General features: G+C 42.8%; 1 protein-coding gene across 1 annotated transcript in view; it reads left to right on the top strand.

The window, feature by feature from the left end:
* CD82 (CD82 molecule) overlaps positions 1-22,354 on the top strand; it is a 1,552,457-nt gene that overhangs the window by 1,094,909 nt on the left and 435,194 nt on the right. The window contains exon 5 of the mRNA XM_044082558.1: positions 21,350-21,424. Coding sequence (XP_043938493.1) covers positions 21,350-21,424 — 75 coding nt within the window. The remainder of the gene's footprint in view (positions 1-21,349; positions 21,425-22,354) is intronic.

Below are 22,354 nucleotides of genomic sequence, written 5' to 3'. Positions count from 1 at the left end.
CCACTGATAATCTCCCAACCTCAGTAAACAGGTTCTAGATCTTATACATGAGGCCAGATGCCCTAGCACTAGAAAATCTTATGATGACAAATGGAAAAGGTTCTGCACCTGGATTCAGGCTAAGGGAGCCGACACGGCACAGCCCTCCCTACCTCTTATCCTGGATTGCCTAGCTGACCTGCTTCACAGTAGTCTCTCCTTTTCCTCTTTTAAAATTCATGCCTCTGCTATCTCTGCTCATTTCCACACTGAGCAGCTCCTGTTCTCTCACCCTCAGATCAAATAAATCCTAAGAGGGGCTAGCAACCTGAGCCCACCTAGAAGAGCACCTATCCCAGCTTCGGACCTTAACTTTGTGTTGAAAAAGCTCACCTAGCCCCCTCCCTTTGAACCAGCATCTTCAGCAGAGTTAAAATTTCTCTCCTGGAAGACCGCTCTTCTTCTGGCCATCACTTCAGCCAGAAGAGTCTCCGAGCTACAAGCACTCATGGCTGTGAAGCCCTTCATCATCTTCCATGCTGACAGGGTTTCCCTCGAGACTTAACCCATCCTTCATGCCCAAAGTGGTGTCTGATGTGGCTCTCAACCAATCCATTAATTTGCCCACCTTTTTCCCTAACTCACAAAACAAGAGGGAAAGGATCCTGCACTCTCTAGATGTGCACAGACAGCTCAGATTCTATCCAGACAGGACTAAATCATTCAGAAAGTTGGATCAATTACTGGTTAGCTTTGCTGCAGGGGCAAAGACATCTCCAAACAAACCATTTCCAAATGGATAGCACACTGCATCCATTTCTGTTACAAGCAACACTGAAAACCTCCCCCTAAGGGGGTCAGAGCTCACTCCACCAGAGCAGCCTCCACCTCTGCAGCTTTCCTCAGAGGAGTCAACACCAGGGACATCAGGAGACTGCCACCTGGACATCTGTTCACACTTTCACCAAGCATTACCACATGCCTGTCTTCTCCAAGTCCAGGGTAGGCTTTGCCACTGCAGTCTTGCTTGGCATCCTAGCCAGACCCTAGTCTCCTTGACTGCCTCCACCCTTTCCCTCAGCTTTGGGAATCTACCCAAATGTGATGACTGCAACAGTGAAACACGAAGAACATAATACAATTGTGTACACTTACTATAAATGTAGATGTTCGAGTGTCTTCACTGTTGCAGTCTTGGATGTCCTTCAAGGATGCATCTGCAGTCCTAACATATGGGTTGTCCTGCCTCAGGCAGCCCTTCGGTCGGCCGGATTCCAAAGTCTGGGTCTGGCCTCGGCTGATGTCGCACTTCACCCGACGTCATAGCTGCAGTCAGTTGGGTATAAAGGCATCAGCCGACGCCATTTTCCCCAGTCTTTCTTGCCACGTGGTGCCCGAAGCAGAAGCTGTTCGCACGTGCCGGTCGGTCAGATCCAGAGATTACTACTACCGAAGACTTCTAAAAAGCTAAGTACCCCGTTGGGGACTCTTTCTTGCCTCAGCCGATGTCAGAAAAAGTAAATAACTGTTTAACTTGTGGGAAACAAATACCTCATAAGGATTTCCACTCTTACTGCCTTCCTTGCTTAGGCCCAGACCACGACGTAGCAGCTTGTCTAGCCTGTGCCTCATTCAACCGACGAACACTTAGACGTCGGTCGGAGTTTGCAGAGGAGTTTTTTGGCCCCGCTTTTGCTTACAAAATGCCGTCGGAGACTCCGACTTCTCAATTAGTTAAAAAGCATAAGGAAAAGGACCGACACTCGCGGTCCACGGTTTCAGCCGAAACCACTGTTAAGCCAACCGCGAGTGTCTCGGTTTTGGCTGAAACCGAGTCCACGGTTCTTCCTTCGGCCGAAAGCATGCCTTCTATAGCCGAGGCCTCACATAGCATGGCTGAGTCTGCTACTGAAATTTCCACTGCTGTTGCAGGTACCCAGGATTTATCAGATACTATTCCTCTAGACATATCTACTCCTGCACGTGGAGCTGCTAGGCCCCCTGCATCTATGTCTATCAAGGCTTTTGCTAGGGCTAAAGCAGCTAAATCTTCTAAGGCCTTGCCTGCTAAAACTCCCTCACACAGGCCTTCCTCTAGTTCCCAAATGCTCAGCCTGGCTGAGGATCTCATTTCTTTGATCAGGGGATCCCAACCTCACCCTGACAGGGCCTCTCAACCCCCTCCAGAGAAGAGGCCTAGAGCAGAGCCCCCCGATCCAGTTTCTACAGACTATTCCTCGGATGATTCAGAAAACTCAGAACCTCCCGAAGGCCCATATTCTCCTTATGAGGATTCTGATGCAGAAGACTCCATTCCTTCTGCCTCTCCTCCTGAGGAATTTTCTTTTGGCGAAACCTTACATGCTATGAGAGAGCATTTTCAATGGCAGGGCCAGGATTTTTCAGATTCAAGGAAAAGGCTAAGGACCTTTATACATTTACCACAACATAGGCCTTTAGCCATTCCTCCAGTACTAACAGTTGTTGATGATGCATATAATGATGCTTGTACTGCCCTGACTCTCTCCCCGGCCCTGCCAAGCCCGATAGATATTACAGGGTCCCGGACACTCACTTTCATTTGTATAAGGCTCCTATTGCAGATCCTGAAACCATTTCGCAGGGCCCCAAAGCTGTAGCAGCTGCCTCTGCCAGAAACCCCCTCCCCTCTGAAAGAGAATCCAGAGCATTAGAGATGGGGTAAAAAGTGTATACTTCTGCTACTCTTTCGGCTAGGGCCTTAAACTGTCAATTCCACATGATACAGTATCAGGAATTTTTGTTAGACCAGCTAAATAAAAAACTGTCCTCTCCTGAACCTATAGACCGTAAGTCCCTTCAGGATTTGGTACATAACACTCAACAGGTCAGTAATCATTCCTTAAAATGCGGCTATGATGCACTGGAGGCTTCCTTTAGATCAGCTATGACTGGAACAGTAATTAGAAGGCTTGCATGGTTAATGAATAATCCTTACCAGACCATGTAAAGTCAAAACTCCTAGATGCTCCCATGGAGAAACAAAGTTTGTTTGGTTCCCCTGCACAACAAGTGCTAAAGAAGGTGGAAGAAAAAGCAAAATCTGTCCAAACAGTCAAGGATTTCTTACAGGTCCAGCCTCCAAGGTTTAGTAGAAATTGGCCTTCGAAGAATTGGTCCTTTCCAGACACCTCCAGAGCACAGAGAGGCAGAAATAGGTGCCAAAGAGGCAGAGGTCAATCCAGAGGTGCCTACAGGGGATGTCAGTGGCAGCCTAACAACCAGAGAAGTACTACCACAGATCCAGCTGCGACCACTTCCACAGGACAGACACAATGACTTGGCTCTGATACCGCCTACCAGGGAACAACTGGAAGCACCCTTAGGCGGAAAGCTTGCCTTATTTTCCGTAAACTGGCATTACATTACAGGAGACAAATGGATTTTACAGACCATAGACAAGGGCTACAGGTTTCACTTCCACGCGCTACCAAAAAAGAGAGGAATGCCAAACCTACCACCAAACCAAAAAACAAACGCTCTAGAACAAGTCAACCAACTACTAAGGATGAGAGCTATAGAAAAGGTGCCTCCCATGGAACAAGGGCAAGGATTTTACTCCAGACTTTTCCTGGTACCAAGAAAAGAAAACCAATGGAGACCTATTCTCGATCTGTCCGCTCTGAACTCATATCTCATTGTTCCAAAATTCAAAATGCTGACTCTACAGCAACTTCTTCCCATGCTGGGCAAGGAGTCTTGGCTGGTGACTCTAGATCTCAAGGAGGCATACCTGCACGTCCCTATACGACCAGATTGCAGAAGATACCTCAGATTTCTTGCAGGATCAGAGCATTATCAATTCTCAGCATTGCCCTTTGGCTTATCTACTGCGCCCAGAGTATTCACGAAATGCCTGGCATCAGTAATTGCTTATTGCAGGCTTCAGGGAATTCAGATTTACCCATACCTGGATGACTGCCTAATACAAGCGGACAACAAGACCAAATTAACAAAAGATTTGGAAAAGGTTATACAACTACTACAAGCCCTGGGATACACAGTCAACATGAAAAAGTCAAGGCTGGTACCATCACAAAGGATAACATTCTTGGGTGCAGAACTGGACACATCAAATCAGATGGCATTTCTCACAGCAGAAAAGCAAAAGCAACTACCACTCTATTTCATGGCATTAACAACACAGAACCAGCTTACAGCAAGGAAAGTCCTGCAAGCCCTGGGTTACATGGCATCCTGCATAATATTGATACCACACGCCAGGCTGCATATGAGGAAGTTGCAATGGTACCTAAGGAATGTATGGTCTCAACACAAGCACAGTCTAGAAGCCCAGATTCCAATAATCCCATGCCTGAAACAAGAATTTCAGTGGTGGGCTCAGGCCTGTCAGATGAACAGAGGACTGCTTTTCCACAAACCTCACCCAAGCCAAACTATCACGGACGCCTCAGACCTAAGCTGGGGGGCACACATGGTGGACAAGTGTATACAAGGCCTATGGACACAAGACCAGCTGAACCTTCACATAAATCTAAAAGAGATGCTGGCAGTGAAACAGGCACTACAGACATTCAGACCTTTTCTTCAACAGGGTCATTTGCTGATAAGGACGGACAACACCACAGTCATGTGGTACATCAACAAACAGGGAGGAACACACTCATATCCTCTATGCCGGATGGCAATGGATCTGTGGAATGTGGCCCTGAACCTCAACATTCAACTCCAGGCAATATTTGTGCCAGGAAAAGAAAATATACTAGCAGACACCTTAAGCAGAACTACCACGGATGCCCACGAATGGATGCTGCATCCAAACATCTTCAAAACCATTACAAAGAAATGGGGACTACCAGAAATAGACCTGTTCACATCCCCACACAACCACCAATTGAGGAAATTCTGCACAAGGATATACCACCATCTTGCTTGGAAGGTGGACTCCCTATCCTTCAGTTGGGAAAACCTGACAGCGTATGCATTCCCACCTCTTCCTTTGATGCACAAAGTGCTACTGAAGATCAAAGAAGATCACCCAAGGATCATCCTGATAGCTCCAGACTGGCTGAGGCAGCATTGGTACCCGCTACTGAGAGTATGTCTCGGACACACGCATGGCCTCTTCCACTAGTTCCTTTACTGCTAACACAGAACAACTTCAAGATCCTACATCCAAACTTGAGCACACTGCAGCTGGCTGCCTGGAACATTACATAAAGCAAAATAACCCAGATTTAGCTCAGAGGGTTAAGGACATTATCCTGGAGGCTCGCAGACCCTCCACAAGGAAGACTTACTCAGCCAAATGGAAAAGATATCTCATTTGGAGTGCAGCAAAAGGAGAGAATCTATCATTAGCGAACTTAGCTAACATCCTGGAATACTTAGCAGAACTTTTCCACAATGGCCTGTCTTATTCCTCCATCAAGATTCATGCATCAGCAATTTCAGCAGAATACAACATGGATCCTCCAGTCTTCTCTCATCCTCTACTCAGGCAGTTTCTGAGAGGAATTAAAAATGTAAAGCCTCCAAGGAAGCCACCTTTGCCTACATGGGACCTTAACTTTGTGCTGGAAAAGTTAACACTCCCCCCTTTCGAGCCAGCAGCAACAGCAGAATTACAGTTCTTATCTTGGAAAACTGCTTTCCTGCTTGCAATCACTTCAGCAAGAAGGGTTTCAGAATTACAGGCATTAATGGCAGTACAGCCCTTCCTTATCTTCCATCAGGACAGAGTGTCCTTGAGAACCAACCCTACTTTTATGCCAAAAGTGGTCTCCAGGGTATCATTGAACCAAGCAATCCACTTACCAGCATTCTTCCCCAACCCACAGAACAGGGGGGAAAGATTACTACATACCTTGGATGTGCTCAGGCAATTGCGCTACTATCTGGACAGAACCAAGACCAACAGAAAAACTGACCAGCTTCTGGTAGCATATGCAGCAGGAATGGAAGGAAAGGCAATTTCAAAACAGACAATCTCAAAATGGATAGGAAATTGCATTAGATTTTGTTACTCTTTTCATGGAAAGGCAACCCCGGAAAACATCAGACCTCACTCCACAAGGGCTACAGCCACTACTACAGCTTTCCTACGAGGAGTGGCTACCAAAGACATTTTAGAAGCTGCTACTTGGAGCTCCGTGCATACATTTGCCAAGCATTATAATCTACCTTTATACTCCAGATCCCGAGCAGGTTTTGCAACTGCTGTTTTGCAAGGGATCTTAACTACACCATGATCATCTTAGTGCCTCCTCCCCCAGTTTGGCTGTGGTATTCTACCCATATGTTAGGACTGCAGATGCATCCTTGAAGGACATAGTGCAGTTTTGTACCTACCATAAATGTAGATGTCCGAGAGGTATGCATCTGCAGTCAGGATTACCCACCCTCCTTCCCCTCTGTGGTACTCCTAGGGTATTTGCCCATCTTGTAGCTAGCTGGGGGAATTTATTATGGTGTATTTGTTTGTATATATGTACATACATGTTTATATTGTTGCTCTCTACTATTTGGAATCTTTTGCATTTATCCAAATTTAGCCTTCCTAGAGGGCACCTGGCATCTGGGGCAAGAAACACTGAGGAAAATGGCGTCGGCTGATGCCTTTATACCCAATTGACTGCAGCTATGACGTCGGGTGAAGTGCGACATCAGCCGAGGCCAGACCCAGACTTTGGAATCCGGCCGACCGAAGGGCTGCCTGAGGCAGGACAACCCATATGTTAGGACTGCAGATGCATACCTCTCGGACATCTACATTTATGGTAGGTACAAAACTGTACTTTTCCCTCCCTCCATCCCCCTCTTCTTTCTCTCTCTCGCCTTACAAGGAACTTTTTGGTATTTACTTTCTACTGGTGGGGTTCTTCCACCATAATCTGGCTCCCACTTGGGGGGCTCCTGACAGGATAAGAAAAACTGATGTAATGGCATCGGCTGCCTTACTTTATACCACTGACGACCTGACGTCAGTCCTGAAGCAAAAGCAACTGACACAGAAATACTAAGCCTCTGCTATTCGGGCCGGTCAAGGGCTACCCTGGCAGGGATAACCAAAATGTGATGACTGCAACAGTGAATACACTCAAACATCTACCTTTATGGTAAGTGTATACAACTGTACTTTTTACAACTCCATCTTATCGTGTGGTTATTTTGCCTTTGTCAATACTGACTTTTTGGTACAGTAAAAGTATGTGGTACCAACTCTGTGCAGCTAAGTCTTGGACGTAAATTTGTTTGTGCATAATGTGTCTGAACTGAGTAGTGTGTGTGTGTTTGTGCATGTATTTTTATATATATATATATATATATATATATATATATATATATATATATAAAATGTGTCTATGTATTTATATATATATATATAGATATATACATATATATATATATATATATGTATATATATATATATATGTGTGTGTGTGTGTCTGTATATATATATATATATATATATATATATATATATATGTATATAGTGTGTGTGTGTGTGTATATATATACATATCGAAGTAACACTTCAGCAAAACTCAGTTTCACTAGTCCAGTTTCATGAAAGTGCATTTCTCCATAAATGCACTTTCACGAATCTACAGTTCACCGAGATTGTTGTTGGAGATTGCTGTACTGTGAGGCTAAGGGAATTTTCCCTTTTCCCCACTGTAGCACGATCTCAGAGTTGTGGGCTTGCCCCCCTGCATAATTTACAATTGTGTATTTTTTTATTTATTTATTTATTTTTAAGTATTTGGTGATCTGTAGTTACGCAGAAGTGCATTTCTGGAGAAATTCACGTTTGTGAAACTAGACTAGCGATTATGTGATGTTCTTCATGTTTCACTGTTGCAGTCATTACATTTGGGTAATCTGCTGGCAGGTTGCTCTCAGTCGGCCTGATTAACAAAGTCTTGGGTCCTGCGTCTGTTGCTGTCCCTCCTTCCATGAGGTCAGGTCATCAGGGTTATAAAACATGCAGCCGACGCCATTTTCATCAGTCTTTCTTGCCGTGCGGTGCCCGAAGCAGAAGCAGTTCGCAAGTGCCAGTCGTCCGACTCCTGAAATTTTTGTTTTCGAGTTTCAGAACCGAAGTCTTCAACCTTAAAGCTAAGTACCCCATTGGGGAAACTTTTTCTTGCTCCCTACCGATGTCAGTATAAGTTAATAATTGTATTACTTGTGGGAAGCAAATACCTCATAAGGATTTTCATTTGTACTGTATTCCTTGCCTAGGCCCTGACCACAACATGCCTTGCTGTCGGTTTTGTGCTAAATTTAATCAATGCACTATTAAGTGTCGGTATATTGTTGCATCAAAATATTTTGGCTCAAGATTTAACTATCCAGAAATGTCGTCTGTTAGCAATCAGACTACCAGAATACCTAAAAAACCCAAAGAAAAAGACAGACCATCGAGGTCCAAAACCGACGACGAAGCTTCTCCTAAGCCAGTCACCAGTACTCAGTGAGGTGCTTTCGCAGCCCCTGATGCCCGCTACTTTTGATTTGCAGGCCTCTACTGAGACCCATTCGGAGTTTGGTATGCTGCGAGACACTTTAAGTATTGAACCCGCGGATGTCTTTACCTTAGATGGGTCTGGAGCCGCTGAGCAGGCACCGGCTTTTGAGGGAGTTTTCAGGCCTAAAGATTTGTATATTAAACCAATGCCATCTTCAAAACTAAGGCCAGAATCAACTTCTATGTCTAAAAACTATGCTTGGGCCATGTGCACAGGCTCCTGTGCCTAAAAAACAAATGATTAAAATAGCTGAGGATTTAATTACCTTGATCAGGGGTACCCATCCCCCTCCTGCTAAGAGGCCTAGGCAAGGCACCAACTATAAATCTTCAGATCAGGTTTCTATTTCTTCTGATTCCTCTTCTGATCAGGAATTATCTATTCCACCTTATGAGGACTCTGATGCAGAAGATTCCATCCCTTCTGCTTCTCCTCCTGAGGATTTTTCTTTTGGAGAAACTTTGCATACCCTAAGGGGAACACTTTCACTGGGAGAGTCAGGATTTCTCAGAATCTAAAAAGAGACTTAGGGATTTCCTTCTTCCTCAGCATAGGCCTTTGGCTATACCTCCTGTTCTAGACATTGTTGTTGATGTTTTCTCAGAATCCAGCATGGCTCCTGATTCCCTGCCTCTGGCTCCTAGTAAGCCAGACCGATATTACAGGGTTCCTGACTCCCACAAATTCCTTTTTAAAAACACTACTGCTGACCCTGAAACCATTTCTCAGGGTCCCAAGGGCGTTAAGGCTATTACTGCTAAAAATCCTACCCCTTCTGATAGAGACTCCAGGGCGCTGGATAGATGGGGTAAGAAGGTTTACACGTCTGCAACCTTAGCAATCAGGGCTTTAAATTGTCAATTTCATATGCTTAAACATCAGCAGCATGTCATAGGCTTACTTAAACAGAAAATGATGTTGATTTCTGACTGTGTGGAAAATAGAGTTGCAGGATTTATTTCATTCAGCTGAACAAGTTGGAAAGCATACTTTGCAATGTGGTTTTGATTCCTTTGAGGCCTCTTGCAGGGCCGCTGTAACTGGATCTGTGATAAGGCATGCTTGCCTCAAGGAGCAAAATCTGCCTGATCATGTTAAAGCAAAATTGTTGGATGCTCCTTTACAGCAGGACAGTCTATTTGGTAATAAGGCAGAAGAAGTTTTGAAAAAGATGGAATATAAAGCTAAATCTATGCTAACTGTAAAAGATTTCCTACAAGTGCAGCCGCCCAGGTTCAGTAGGCACTGGCCTACTAAGAACTGGTCCTTTCCAGTACCCACCAGACCCTCTCAGGTCAAACCCAGACATTCCAAAGGCTCCAGGTTTCAGTCACAAGGAACTTATAGAACAAAACAATAGGGTGCCTCCACCTCCAAATCTGGAAGTAACAAGGCACCTTCATACGGTAAACCGTCTCAATGACTTTCCACTGCAATCACCAAGCACTTATCGTTTGGCCACCCCTTTGGGGGGGAAACTGGCACTTCATGCATGAAACTGGCAACTAATTACCCAGGACAAGTGGGTTTTAAATATAGTATCCCGGGGATATAGATTTAATTTCCACACGTTGCCAATCCCAAATGGATGGCCAGATCTGCCTCCAAATCAGTGGGCAGAGGCCCAGAAACAAGTTATGTCCCTCATGAGTATGGGGGCTATTCAACCAGTACCAGAAAAGGGACAAGGTTTTTATTCAAGACTTTTCCTGGTACCCAGAAAAGACAAATCATGGCGTCCAATTCTGGACTTAGCCATTCTAAATACATTTCTGGACATTCCAAAATTCAAAATGCTGACTCTGTAACAGTTACATATGTTTGGCAAGGATGCCTGGTTGGTAACTCTAGACTTAAGAGGCCTACCTGCATATCCCAATCAGGGAATCTTGCAGAAGATACCTCTGCTTCAAAGCAGGCAATATTTGCATTACCAGTTCTCTGCACTGCCCTTTGGCTTATCTACTGCGCCCATGGTCTTCACAAAGTGCTTGGCACCAGTAATTGCATTTTGCAGACAAAGAAACATTCAAATTTATCCTTACCTGGGCGATTGTCTAATTCAGGCAGAAAACAAGGACACTCTTCTAAAACATCTGGCATTTGTAAAAAGACTTCTAACTTGTCTAGGGTACACCATAAACGAAAAGAAATCACAACTGATACCCTCTCAAATAATTACATTCCTGGGTGCAAGCTTTAATACAACTGCCCAGATGACCTACCTTATGCCAGAAAAACAAATTCAATTGATGACTTACTTCAAACAGGTGGCCACAAAAACCCAGCTATCTGCAAGACAAATTCTGCAGGCCTTGGGGTTCATGGCCTCCTGCATTCTAATAATTACATATGCAAGACTGCATATGAGGAAACTTCAGTGGTACCTAAAAAGCCTACAGAGTCAACATTGTCACCGCCTGGAAACCATGATTCCTGTCATTCCTTGCCTACAGCTAGAGTTCCTATGGTGGGCAGAGGCCTGCCACCAAAACAAGGGACTGTCATTCACTTCACCCCCTGCCACCCAAACCCTAACTACAGACTCATCAGATTATGCTTGGTGGGCGCATCTGGCAGGAAGATGCATTCAGGGCCAATGGAGCCCAAATCAAATGCACCTACATATCAACCAGAAAGAAATGCTAGCTGTGCAGAATGCTCTGACAGCCTTCAAGGACTGTCTTCATCCAGGACAACTACTGATAAAGACAGACAACACAGTCATGTGGTACATAAACAAGCAGGGGGGGTACCCACTCCTACCCCCTTTGCAGACTAGCCATGGCAGTGTGGAACACGGACTTGACTTACCAAATACATCTACAAGCTCAATTCCTGCCAGGAAAGCAAAATGCTCTGGCAGACGCACTAAGCAGAAATCTTATGGACCCACACAAATGGAAACTGTATCCAAAAATCTTCAGCATGTTGACACACAAATGGGGGAGTTCAGACGTGGATCTTTTTGCCTCACCCCAGAATTATCAGTTGGACAAATTCTGCACAAGAATTCACAAAAAAGCTTGGAAAGTGGATGCTCTGTCCTTCAGCTAGAAAAACCTATCAGTCAATGCCTTTACTCCTCTGCCTCTATTCTTCAAGGTCTTACTAAAAGTTGGACAGGAAAAAACAAAAATTATACTGATTGCTCCAGACTGGCCTCGTCAACACTGGTACCTGCTCCTATGCAATGTGTCACACCTTCCTCCGTGGTACCTGCCTCTGACACCTTACCTACGGTCTCAGCAGAACTATCAAGTTCTGCACACTCAGCTCCAAACTCTGAATCTTGCAGCATGGCTAATCAACTAATTTCACCAGTTACATCTCTCAGCAAACCTGTGATGGATGTCATTCTGGAGGCTAGAAGGCCTAGTACTAGAAAATCTTATGCGGACAAATGGAAAAGATTCTGTGCCTGGAACCAAGCACAAGGAATAAGCACAGCAATGCCCAATATTCCTCAGATTCTGCAATATTTAACTGAGATGCTTCATAAGGGCCTATCTCTTTTTTTGTTTAAAAATCCATGTCTCTGCCATTTCAGCACATTACAACACAGAGCCTCCCCTCTTTTCTCATCCTCTGCTAAAGCAGTACCTCAGAGGGGCCAAAAATTTAAGACATCCCAGGAGAGCACCAAAACTCACTCTATCTCCTTATGAACCAGCTGCTTCTGCAGATTTAAAATATCTCTCCTGGAAAACAGCTTTTCTTTTAGCAGTTACTTCAGCTAGATGGATTTCAGAATTACAGGCTCTTATGGCAGTGGAGCCTTTCATTATTTTCCATCCAGACAGGGTGGCTCTCAGGACCAGTCCATCTTTCATGCCTAAGGTGGTATTCAGTGTGACTCTTAATCAGACCATTCATCTGCCAACTTTCTACTTCAACAGGAGAAAACCTCTAAGAAAATCTGAGCAACTATTGGTGGCTTTTGCTACAGGGGCAGAGGGGAAACCTATTTCAAAGCAGACTATATCTAAATGGATAAGCCATTGTATTCATTTCCGCTATGTGCCCATGGCAAACCTATCCCCAAGGGGATCAGATCTCATTCCACCAGGGCTGCATTTACTTCTGCAGCCTTTCTCAGAGGGGTTCCTACCAGAGACATTCTAGAAGCTGCTACCTGGAGCTCAGTTCATACGTTCACCAAACATTACCATTTACCTCTCTTCTCTAAATCCAGAGCTGGCTTTGCCACTGCTGTCCTGCAGGGCCTTATAGCTGCTCCTAATCCTGTATAAATCCATCCTCCCAACCATAGCTTTTGGGAATCTACCCAAATGTAATGACTGCAACAGTAAAACGCAAAGAATATAGTACAGTTGTGTACACTTACCATAAATGTAGATGCTCAAGTGTATTCACTGTTGCAATCCTGGATACCCACCCTCCAGTCCCCTGTTTTTTTCTCTTACTATACCTCTTCTTTCCTTTAATATGCTTAAAAGCCTTTTTGGTGTATTTGCTTTTGATTGGAGGTATATTGTTTGTGTTCTAAATTATATATATATATATATATATATATATATATATATATATATATATATATATATATATATATATATATATATATATATATATATATATATATATATATATATATATATATATATATTGCTCCCCATTTGGGGGGCATCTGACATCTGGGGCAAGAAAAACTGATGAAAATGGCATCGACTGCATGTTTTATACCCCTGATGACCTAACGTCATGGAAGAAGGGACAGCAACCAGCGCGGGACACAAGACTGCCAGCAGATTACCCAAATGTAATGACTGCAACAGTGAATACACTCTAACATCTATATTTATGTTAAGTGTACACAACTGTACTTTATTTAAATGGATCAAAGTAGACATATATGGATCTAGGACATTTGCTCGATTGAGCAGACGGCCGGGCATACTTACGCAAAAGTGCTACTCACCGAAGCAGCACTTTTGCGTAAGTATGACTGTTGCCGAGGCTGTACTATGGTGCGGGTAAGTGAAATTTCACTTTTCCCCACTGTAGTGCGGTCTCAGAGGGAGAATATTAAAGTATGGGGGGTGTGGGGGGCACAGCCCCCCACATGGGGGTGCAGGGGCCCCCCTGCTAAAATGTAAATGAAGTGTTTTTTTCCACATGCTTTAACGATAAAAGCACTTTCATTAAATTGTGTTCGGGTTTTATGGATTCGGACATTTGCTCAGTCGAGCAAACATCCTAGATCCATATATATATATATATATATATATATATATATATATATATATATATATATATATATGTATATATATTTTTTTTTAACCAATATCTCCCGAAGTCATATACCATTCATTATGTTAATAAAGTGTTATTTGACATAATGAAGTTTTATTTGTGAAGCAGTTTGTCAAAAAAATAACAAACTTCATAGTTGTTTTGAAATGCCATTGAAGACTTTTTTTGGTGGGAGAGGCAGTATTATCTTGCTCCATATTTGTAACAGTTGCCTTTTTTGTAATATGGAAGGGGAATCAATGTGGTAAGCCTACAGATTACTGCTTTGAAAGCTGTATGTGTATTTTCAATGTTTTATTTATTCAGAGGAGAAATGCAATGGCGTGTCTAACTTCTCTCAGTCTTCAGTGGTGCACTTTTTAAAGCATGTGCCACAGCATTGTTTGACAGTGTTCTGTGGCAGCAGCAATTGTACTGAATTTCAGAAACATATGAGCCCTTGGCACAAGAAACTGTGGCAGATTATGGAGGTCTCTGTCTTGCCTATTCATGGGAGCTTTGTTTGGATTTGCCCACCAGAATGATGAAGGTCATTGCCTGCCTGCACAAAACCAATGATGTGCATTTTCACAATATTATTTTTCTGCAGTCTGTTCAGCCAGCATTTCTGCATGTTGATAATTGCAGTATGTACCACCTTTCTTATTTGCAGATCCAAAATGAAATTAATCTGGGTATATCTAGCAGACAAAATACAGCTGTACCATTTCTTCATCTTTCAGGTGCATTCATAATTTTGAGTGTTTGATCAGTCACATATACTTCAGCCATTTGCTGTCATGTTGTACTACAGTATCTGGCTTGTGCTTTGTACAGCCTTACAGAACATTATCATATGGCCACTGTGTTGGGAGATTGGCATCGACACTTGTTTTTTTAGTCTTGGTGCGCCACATTGTGATAACCCTCCACCTCTGCGCCAGTAATCAAGGAGCATCAATCCTCACCACTGGCACCAGTGGTGGACGTTCACTGGTAGTGTAACAGGTACACACACAGTATTTCTATATGCATCTCTCTGTATCAGGCACAGTCAAGCACAATTCCCTTTAAGAGCACATGGGGAACACAGTCAGTCGGAGATGGTTTCTCCCTCTTTCTCCAGATCCCCAGTAAGACTGTCCAGCTGCACAGCTGTAGAGCTGAGTCCTTAGCCAGGGTTCCAAGCCAAGTCCTCCTACACTGTCTCTGTCCAACCAGTGCTTTGTGTCCCTGCCCAAGTAGCTAACACACCCACTCTTGGAGATTTGATGTACATACACACACACACTTGGGAAAGGCTGGCACAGGTTTACTAGCTATGCCTCCTTCTGCCCAGACTATAAGGTAGTTATGACTGCCACCAGACAGGCCTGCCAATAAGGCTCTTCCAAATGTAGCCAATAATACTGACTGAAATTAATATTAATACAAATGGTAGTTTGACCAAGAGCAAAGCTGTTAGGAGTTGCCCACACAGTGTCACCAAATAAATATGCAAATACTTCCAAAACTTGTACATCTCTGCAAAGATCACCCACAATTAAAGGTCTGAATATATTTAATAATAAATAATAAAAGAACAAGAAAATACTAAGTATATATTCACAGTGACATCAGATTTCAAAATCGCAGGAAATACTTAAAGTAACATTGAAGGACATGCTTAGACAAATAAAGGAAAAACAATGTCTAACTAAGCTTCACTATATTTGTGACTGAATCTAATAAGAGAGTTACTATTCCCTACTTAATAGAGCAAGGCAGATGATGTGGCAAATGGTCCTTCTTGCTGTCAGGCCCAAGACAGAATACAGAATGCTCAGTCTCTCTTAGAGATTTCTCAAAATATCTAAAATATTACTTATGGGATAGCTTGCATAATTGACATCACTTCTCTTCATCTGACTTCTCTTTCCCATGGAAACCTCCATCGCTGGAAGCTGGCAGGACTTAGCACATACCTGTAAAAATACACACACAAGGACTTTTGCTAAGGTCTGTGGCAGGTGCTGGAAGTCATAAAACAATTTCATACCTCCATGCTTCCATACTAGTAATTAGTTCACCCCAAAGACAGTAGAAATCTTCCTATTACAGACTTTGTGTCTCTGGCTCCATTGAAACCTGTGAGATTGCATCTTTATGGCCTAGCCTGTAAAGTGATTTCATTAAGATATATTTTAAAGTTTGCTGGACCGAGGTTAACCTTCCTGTTTCCTCTGTTTAAGCATATACATTTAAACTGTTACAATAGTGCATGTACATTTCTTTCTCATAGGGCACACTGTGGATACATTTCAAACACAAGCACGTATTCCTTTTCAACACAAACATCTGTACAAATCAGTTTGATATACACATGACATACAGTTCTAATACATTTGTAACACACGCATCTTGTATAAATTAGTTTGATATTCACAAATGGCATATAATTTACAAAATTCCAGCTAGCTTTGCTGGCAGTACCTCCTATTGTTACACACATAATGGCTCTTATTTGACCATTTGTCAACAACAGAAAAAATGTTATCTTCATTATTTAAGTTGTGTGTACGAACTGTGGTGGCAGTCATCTTATTGCCAGGCATGCAGTTGCAGAAAACTTTATTCTTAATTCTTGGAGGTAACAGACAGGCTTGGGGCTGAGGTAAAAAATGTGTACTTACCACTTATGTTTTCCCTGAAAGAAAAAAAACTGTAGGTGTATTACAGTTGCATCTGTGGTTATCCGTGTAGTGGGTCATTGGTGGTGTCATTCCTTGCTAAAAGGAGTGGTCTCAGTCAAAGACATTGAAATGTTTTGTTATACTCTGTCTTTGGCACTGGAGTTTTCTGCATAAACTGTAATTCTCTAGTCGTAACTTCTGTGCTGTTGTCATGTGAACAGTCACAGTGATCACAGGTCATTATGCTGAAACATTTTCCGTGTATAGTAATTAATGATAGAAGTTACTCATTCACAGAGGTTTTTCCATACTGCATTCACTTTGCATTTTTTGCAGGAATTGTAATATCCGTTTCTTTTTTTTTTAGTCTGTAAGTCAAGTAGGAAGATTACTGTTCCCAAAGTGATATTTTTGCTGAGCTGTGTGTTCGTGAGCAGGTGAAAAACAGATTTTTCAAGCAATAGATTTATTGATCAGGAGTTAAGATGTTGAAGTTTCTTGACTAACCCAGTTAAGAAGAATTTGCCCATGAAAAAGCGTAGTTCTTAAGGTCTTGTGATTTCCAACATGATATGGGATAAGTTTTCAGTATTTAACACTTGTGCAGCATACTTTTGTGTTTCATCATCACACCTTCAGCTTCAAACTCATAAAAAAAATCCTTGGAAACATTTCTTTGGTAATGGAGCAGCTCACAGTTTGTTGTTAATTATAAATCAAGCTTGCCAATGAACATCAAAAGGGTCTGCCTAGTTTGTAGTATCTTGCCACTTGATGTTCTGTGAGACCTCAGAGTTGATGTTTTAGGAGACTCACTGGGATTATGTTTAGTCTGTTCTCACTTTGAAGTTCACAGTCTCCTTTTCTATCTAGGTATTTCATGGTTTTCTTGGTCATCTTTCTCTTTCCAGTGTTCTGGAGCATGAGAAGATCTAAGTAGTTTACTTCTGCCCTGCCTGTTTTCTTCACATTCATTTGACACACTGCTTTATAGGTACCTCTGTCTGTAACCAGAGCTGAACTTACTTGTGATAACTGCAGAGGGCGGAATAACTTTTGAGACTGAGGTGCCTAACATGAGATGCAGCAGTGTATTTTGAAGTTTTCATTATTTGCTTCCTGTGTAGGTTCATACATGAATACTGGGCTAACTACCCCAGGAGACCTTATGCCTAGCCATGCTTCCCAAATGTATCTGACTTTTGATACCCTGGGGTTATTTTAAGAGGTGTATGTAGGCTTGATCAAGCATTTAAAGTTTACCTCTATCTACTGGATACATAGGTGCCAGACCATTAGTAAATTTCTGATTCCTCATCCACTGGTTTAAGTTATGCTTTGAATTGGTTTAGTGAAGAACTCTGCTTCACATAGATGGGAAGCCTGTTCCAGTGAAGGGGCAGTCTCTGAGACTTGTATTTGTTCCTCCAAGATGTCCTATTTATGTTGCAGACAAGGTTAATGTCCCTAGATTGGATAATTATGATGCTGTTTGATTTGCGAAAATGCAAAAGGTCCATCAGAGCTGTGTTCATTTTGTCCAGTAGACATTCCTTATTTTGGGTGCATAGGTTCATAGGTTGGTACTAGGCTATCGGCCCTAGGGCCTATGCAAGCCTAGCCATAACAATTCCATGGATATTTCTTCCCGCAATATTTACTTCTCTGGACCCCTGTCTAGCAGGGTAACTGACATGATCCCCGGGGTGAATTTCCAATCTCCCATCCAATCAAGGTTCGTTTTGAAGAGGGCCAGTGAGGCGCTCTGCTTGACATGTATGGGCAGTCTATTTCAGAGTATAGGGAGTCTCTGGGTCAGGAACCTATCACTCCAGCAATTTTTGTTCATTGTGATGACAAGGTTTAGATCCCTGGAGCGTGTTGCTGTGATGGATTGGATTTCTTTAAGTGGAGCATGTCCAACAGCTCAGGGTTTGACATGGCTTTGTATGTTATGCAGAGATCGCCTCTGAATTTACGATATGCCACAGAGTATAGCTGGAGGATTTTTAGATGGTCAGCATATGGCATCTGCTTTAGGCCTGTGATTCTTTTAGTGAGGTATTTCTGTGGCCTTTCTAGCTGTTGCAGATGTCTTGTGAGGTACATACCAAACGGGGCATTATACTCTATAATGGGTCTAATGAGGGATGAGTACAGTGGGACAATGACCTCCTTTTTTCTGAATGAAAAGCCCTTAGTGATGAGATGTGCCACATAGAAGGATTTCCTGACTGTTGTGGCGATGTGGTTATCGAAAGTAAGACCACTGTCCACCTGTGTCCCTAAGTTTCTCATCACACTTTCGATGTTTAGTGTCCTGCCACCTATGTGGTAATTAATGGGTACATGTTTTTTTCCAAAGGGGATAATTATACATTTCTTGGCATTAAGCTTGAGCCCATGGCGTGGGCATCAGGCATCTTTTTCTGTAAGGCTCTTTTGTAGAATATCCACATCATTTGGGGATTCAATAATGGCTCCCAGTTTGCAGTCATCTGCGAACTTTGTTAGCCAGAGTCCCTTAGTGTTGTCCTGTACTTCAGAGAAGTAGATGCCAAACAAGAGTGGTCTCAGGACTGAACCCTGAGGTACTCCACTTGTCACTTGTCTGGAGCTGGATTTGGAGTCTGCTACTTTTACTGTCTGGGTTCTGTCAGTAAGCCAGTTGGCAATCCATCAAGTGATGTAGGGATTTATGCCCAGCTTAGTAAGTTTATCTATGATTCCAGAGTGGGGGATGGTGTTGAAGGCCTTGGCGAAGTCCAGATAGACTATGTGGACAGCCTTACTCTCGTCCACAGCTCTGAAGACTGATTCAAAGAAGTCAATCAGATTCAGGTGACAAGATCGCCCTTCACAAACCCAAACTGGGTGGGGTCCAGTGTTTGAAGTTTGCCAATGTCTTTGTTTATACGTTCCATGATGCATTCCATGCCCTTGCACATCAGGCTTGTCAGACTGATGGGACAGTAGTTCCCGGGATCCAAGGCGGATACTCCCTTGTGGAGCGGGATAACTGTAGCTCTGCGCTACTCAGTGGGCATGAAACCTGAGGTGAGGCTATGATTAAACATGACACTTAGGTGAGGTGCCAGTTCATTTTGTAGTTCATGTAGTACACAGCCTGGGATGTCATCTGGTCCCATGGATGCTGTATTCTTAGCTTTTGAGAGTGCGGTTTCTACCTGTGTGGCCGTGATTACCGGAATTTGGCAATCTTTTGGTACTGAGATGGCCCCTTTAGGGGGTGAGAGGGGGGTGAAGTTGGCACTAAATCGATCTGCCAGGATATTGGCAATATCCTTGGGATCAGTATATTTAATGCTTTTCTGTTGTAGCTCAGAGCAGATCTGAGCATTGCCATTTAGATTCTTGACATAACTTTAGAATGCCTTGTGGTTGTCTTTGGAATCTTTGGCAATTTTATTTTCGTAACTAGCTTTTGAGGATGTTATGAGGGATCTCAGCTTCTTACTGAGGCTGGTGAGGGAGTTTTTTGCATCCTGGGATTTTCCTCTTTTCTGCAACAGTTTCTTCCTTCTGTTGTATAGTTTGTTTATAGCAGTGGACCACCAGATTGGCTTCCTTTTTTTGGAGAAGAGCATCTTGGTTCTGTTTGGCATGGCACGATTCATGCACGAGTGAATGTGCTCGTACAGTGCCTTAGTGTAGGATTCTGCAGTCGAACTTCCAGATCCCGTCTGCGTGGGTGTTGTGAAGTTTGTCACTTCTGACTTTAGTAGCATGAAGTTGGCTTTGAAGAAGTTTTTTAAGGAGGTTTCCTTACTGAGGGGTGGGATGTGGATGTCGAGGGTGATTTGCTTATGGCCAGACCTGACCAATGAGGGGGTGACCACTGGTGTGGCGCATCTATCTCCCATGTTGGTAATGACACATTTTATAACCTCCTCAAACTGAAACCCTCAACTCAGATTGAACAAGTAGAGTTTAATGCAACACCTGTTTAGCGATGGCTCTTTGGCAGAAGGCTTAGTTTTTTTCTGTCCACAACTCCTTGGAATTCTAGCATGTTTTGTATACTTAGCACCACAAACAAGAGTCTTGTATGTAATAAACTGTGTCCGGTAGCTTTTCCGTTGTTTTATTATAATGTTTTGTTTTATTATTATAATGCTTTGTATACTTCCTTGCAGATTTTAAGAGATTCTGGTTGAGTTCATTACCTGAGGACCCTTTCCACAGATAACTTGTCTTCTGGTCTGTAGTTTATGAATTGAAAGTAGTAAAGCCACAGGCTTTCTGCCTGCTGTGAATGAAATCAGGCTCGTAATGGAAATAGTTAGCCAGCTGATTGTGCAAACTTAGTAAGTCTTCATATGATTTTATTCTTAGAAAATGAACCTCTGTGGAGGATTCTCAAAGAAGTGATCTATTTGCACTGTATGTTGATTTGTTTGATAAGGCAATGTCTGTACAGATCTTTCTCTATTTCTAGAAGTATTCTCATTTATTTTTTGTTACTGCCATTTGCTAGACGTGCTTTCATTGTACAGCAGTGTGCTGCACTTCACCTGCTAGATATTTGTTGTGATACAGGGAATTTTTTTTCACTGGCCAGCGGTCTTCTACATAGATCTCCACAAAAATCTTCTGTACAAGTGAGTCCTGAGGGGTCTTATGTTTGGATCATGCATAACTGCATTGCTTAAGGGGACCTTTGCAAAGATCTGTTGTTGAGGTATGTCCCACTATAACGTATGTATACTGCTTATGCAGATGCTCGAAATAAAAATGCTGGAAATGATGTTCAGTTTGTATTGGTGTGATCAGTGCTGCAGCTTGATTGAATGTTGAAAGCATATTATCTTTTTTTCTTAATTGGGAAATAAAAATGTAACTGCATCTCACCACATCTGACAATCTATCTTGTCTTTCATTTCTCAACAGTATTTTGCATGCCTGCTAGTGCTGCTGCTTGCTCAGATTGCCGCTGGTGTTTTCATTTACCTGCAGAGAGATGGGGTAAGTAATACTGTCTGACTTTACGATACTCCATTTTTGTAACATGTTGCAGTCGTTAACCTGCAAGATCCACAAAAGCATTTTTTATATTTGGACTTAAAAGTATGTGCAGCCATTTCTCCTGTGTTTTTTGCGGCTGATGTGATTGCCACAAGTGAATTTCTTAGTTAAGGGTACCATTTTTAAATCGGCAAAATAAAATACTGGCACCACATTTGTAATGGTTACCTTAGCAAGAATTAACTGAGCACTTTGATAATAGCCCATCTGAGCTGTTGGTGACAGAGTAAAACTAGGATCTGGCAATGTAACCACACTGGGAGTGGAACATCAGAATTCATATGGGGGAAGGCCATGGTAGCAGTGAAGAGAATGCTGAGCATTCAGAAGAATAGACCGCAGTAGGTAATAGAAGTCTTCTCAGCCATTGTCAGTGAACACTGTACTGCCCACAGATCTAGAAGTCATACAGGGAGAGGAGCACTGATTTACTGAACGGAGTCCAGAAAAAAATCCACCATAAGGGGTGTGTATGTGTACATGCACATGTATGTGTACATACAAGTGTGTGTGTGTGTGTGTGTGTGTGTGTGTGTGTGTGTGTGTGTGTGTGTGTGTGTGTGTGTGTGTGTGTGTGTGTGTGTGTGTGTGTGAGAAATGGAGAGGAAATGGTATAGCAACTAATTAAAAGTGCTGGAATTTTGTTACTAGAAACCAGAAGAGAAAGAGGATATGTTATGGGTGTTTAGTGTCATGTTAAGAAGCTTAGATTAAGATGAAAGGGGTCGGTTCTAGTGGCATTAAGAAAAAAGCCCTGAAAATGCCCCAGATAATAATGATTTGATTAGTGGGAATGGTGCAGGAAGAGATGGTGAGGCATGAGAGAGGAATGATTGGGCATTGTAAAGGGGGAGAAGGGTACGCTTCCCA

The sequence above is a fragment of the Protopterus annectens genome, chromosome 9.part0 (assembly GCF_019279795.1).
Source record: "Protopterus annectens isolate FY-2018-M chromosome 9.part0, PAN1.0, whole genome shotgun sequence".
NCBI classification, from domain to species: Eukaryota; Metazoa; Chordata; order Ceratodontiformes; family Protopteridae; genus Protopterus; species Protopterus annectens.
The sequence above is the reverse complement of the archived record's forward strand: the minus strand, read 5'-3'. Positions and strand labels throughout refer to the sequence as shown.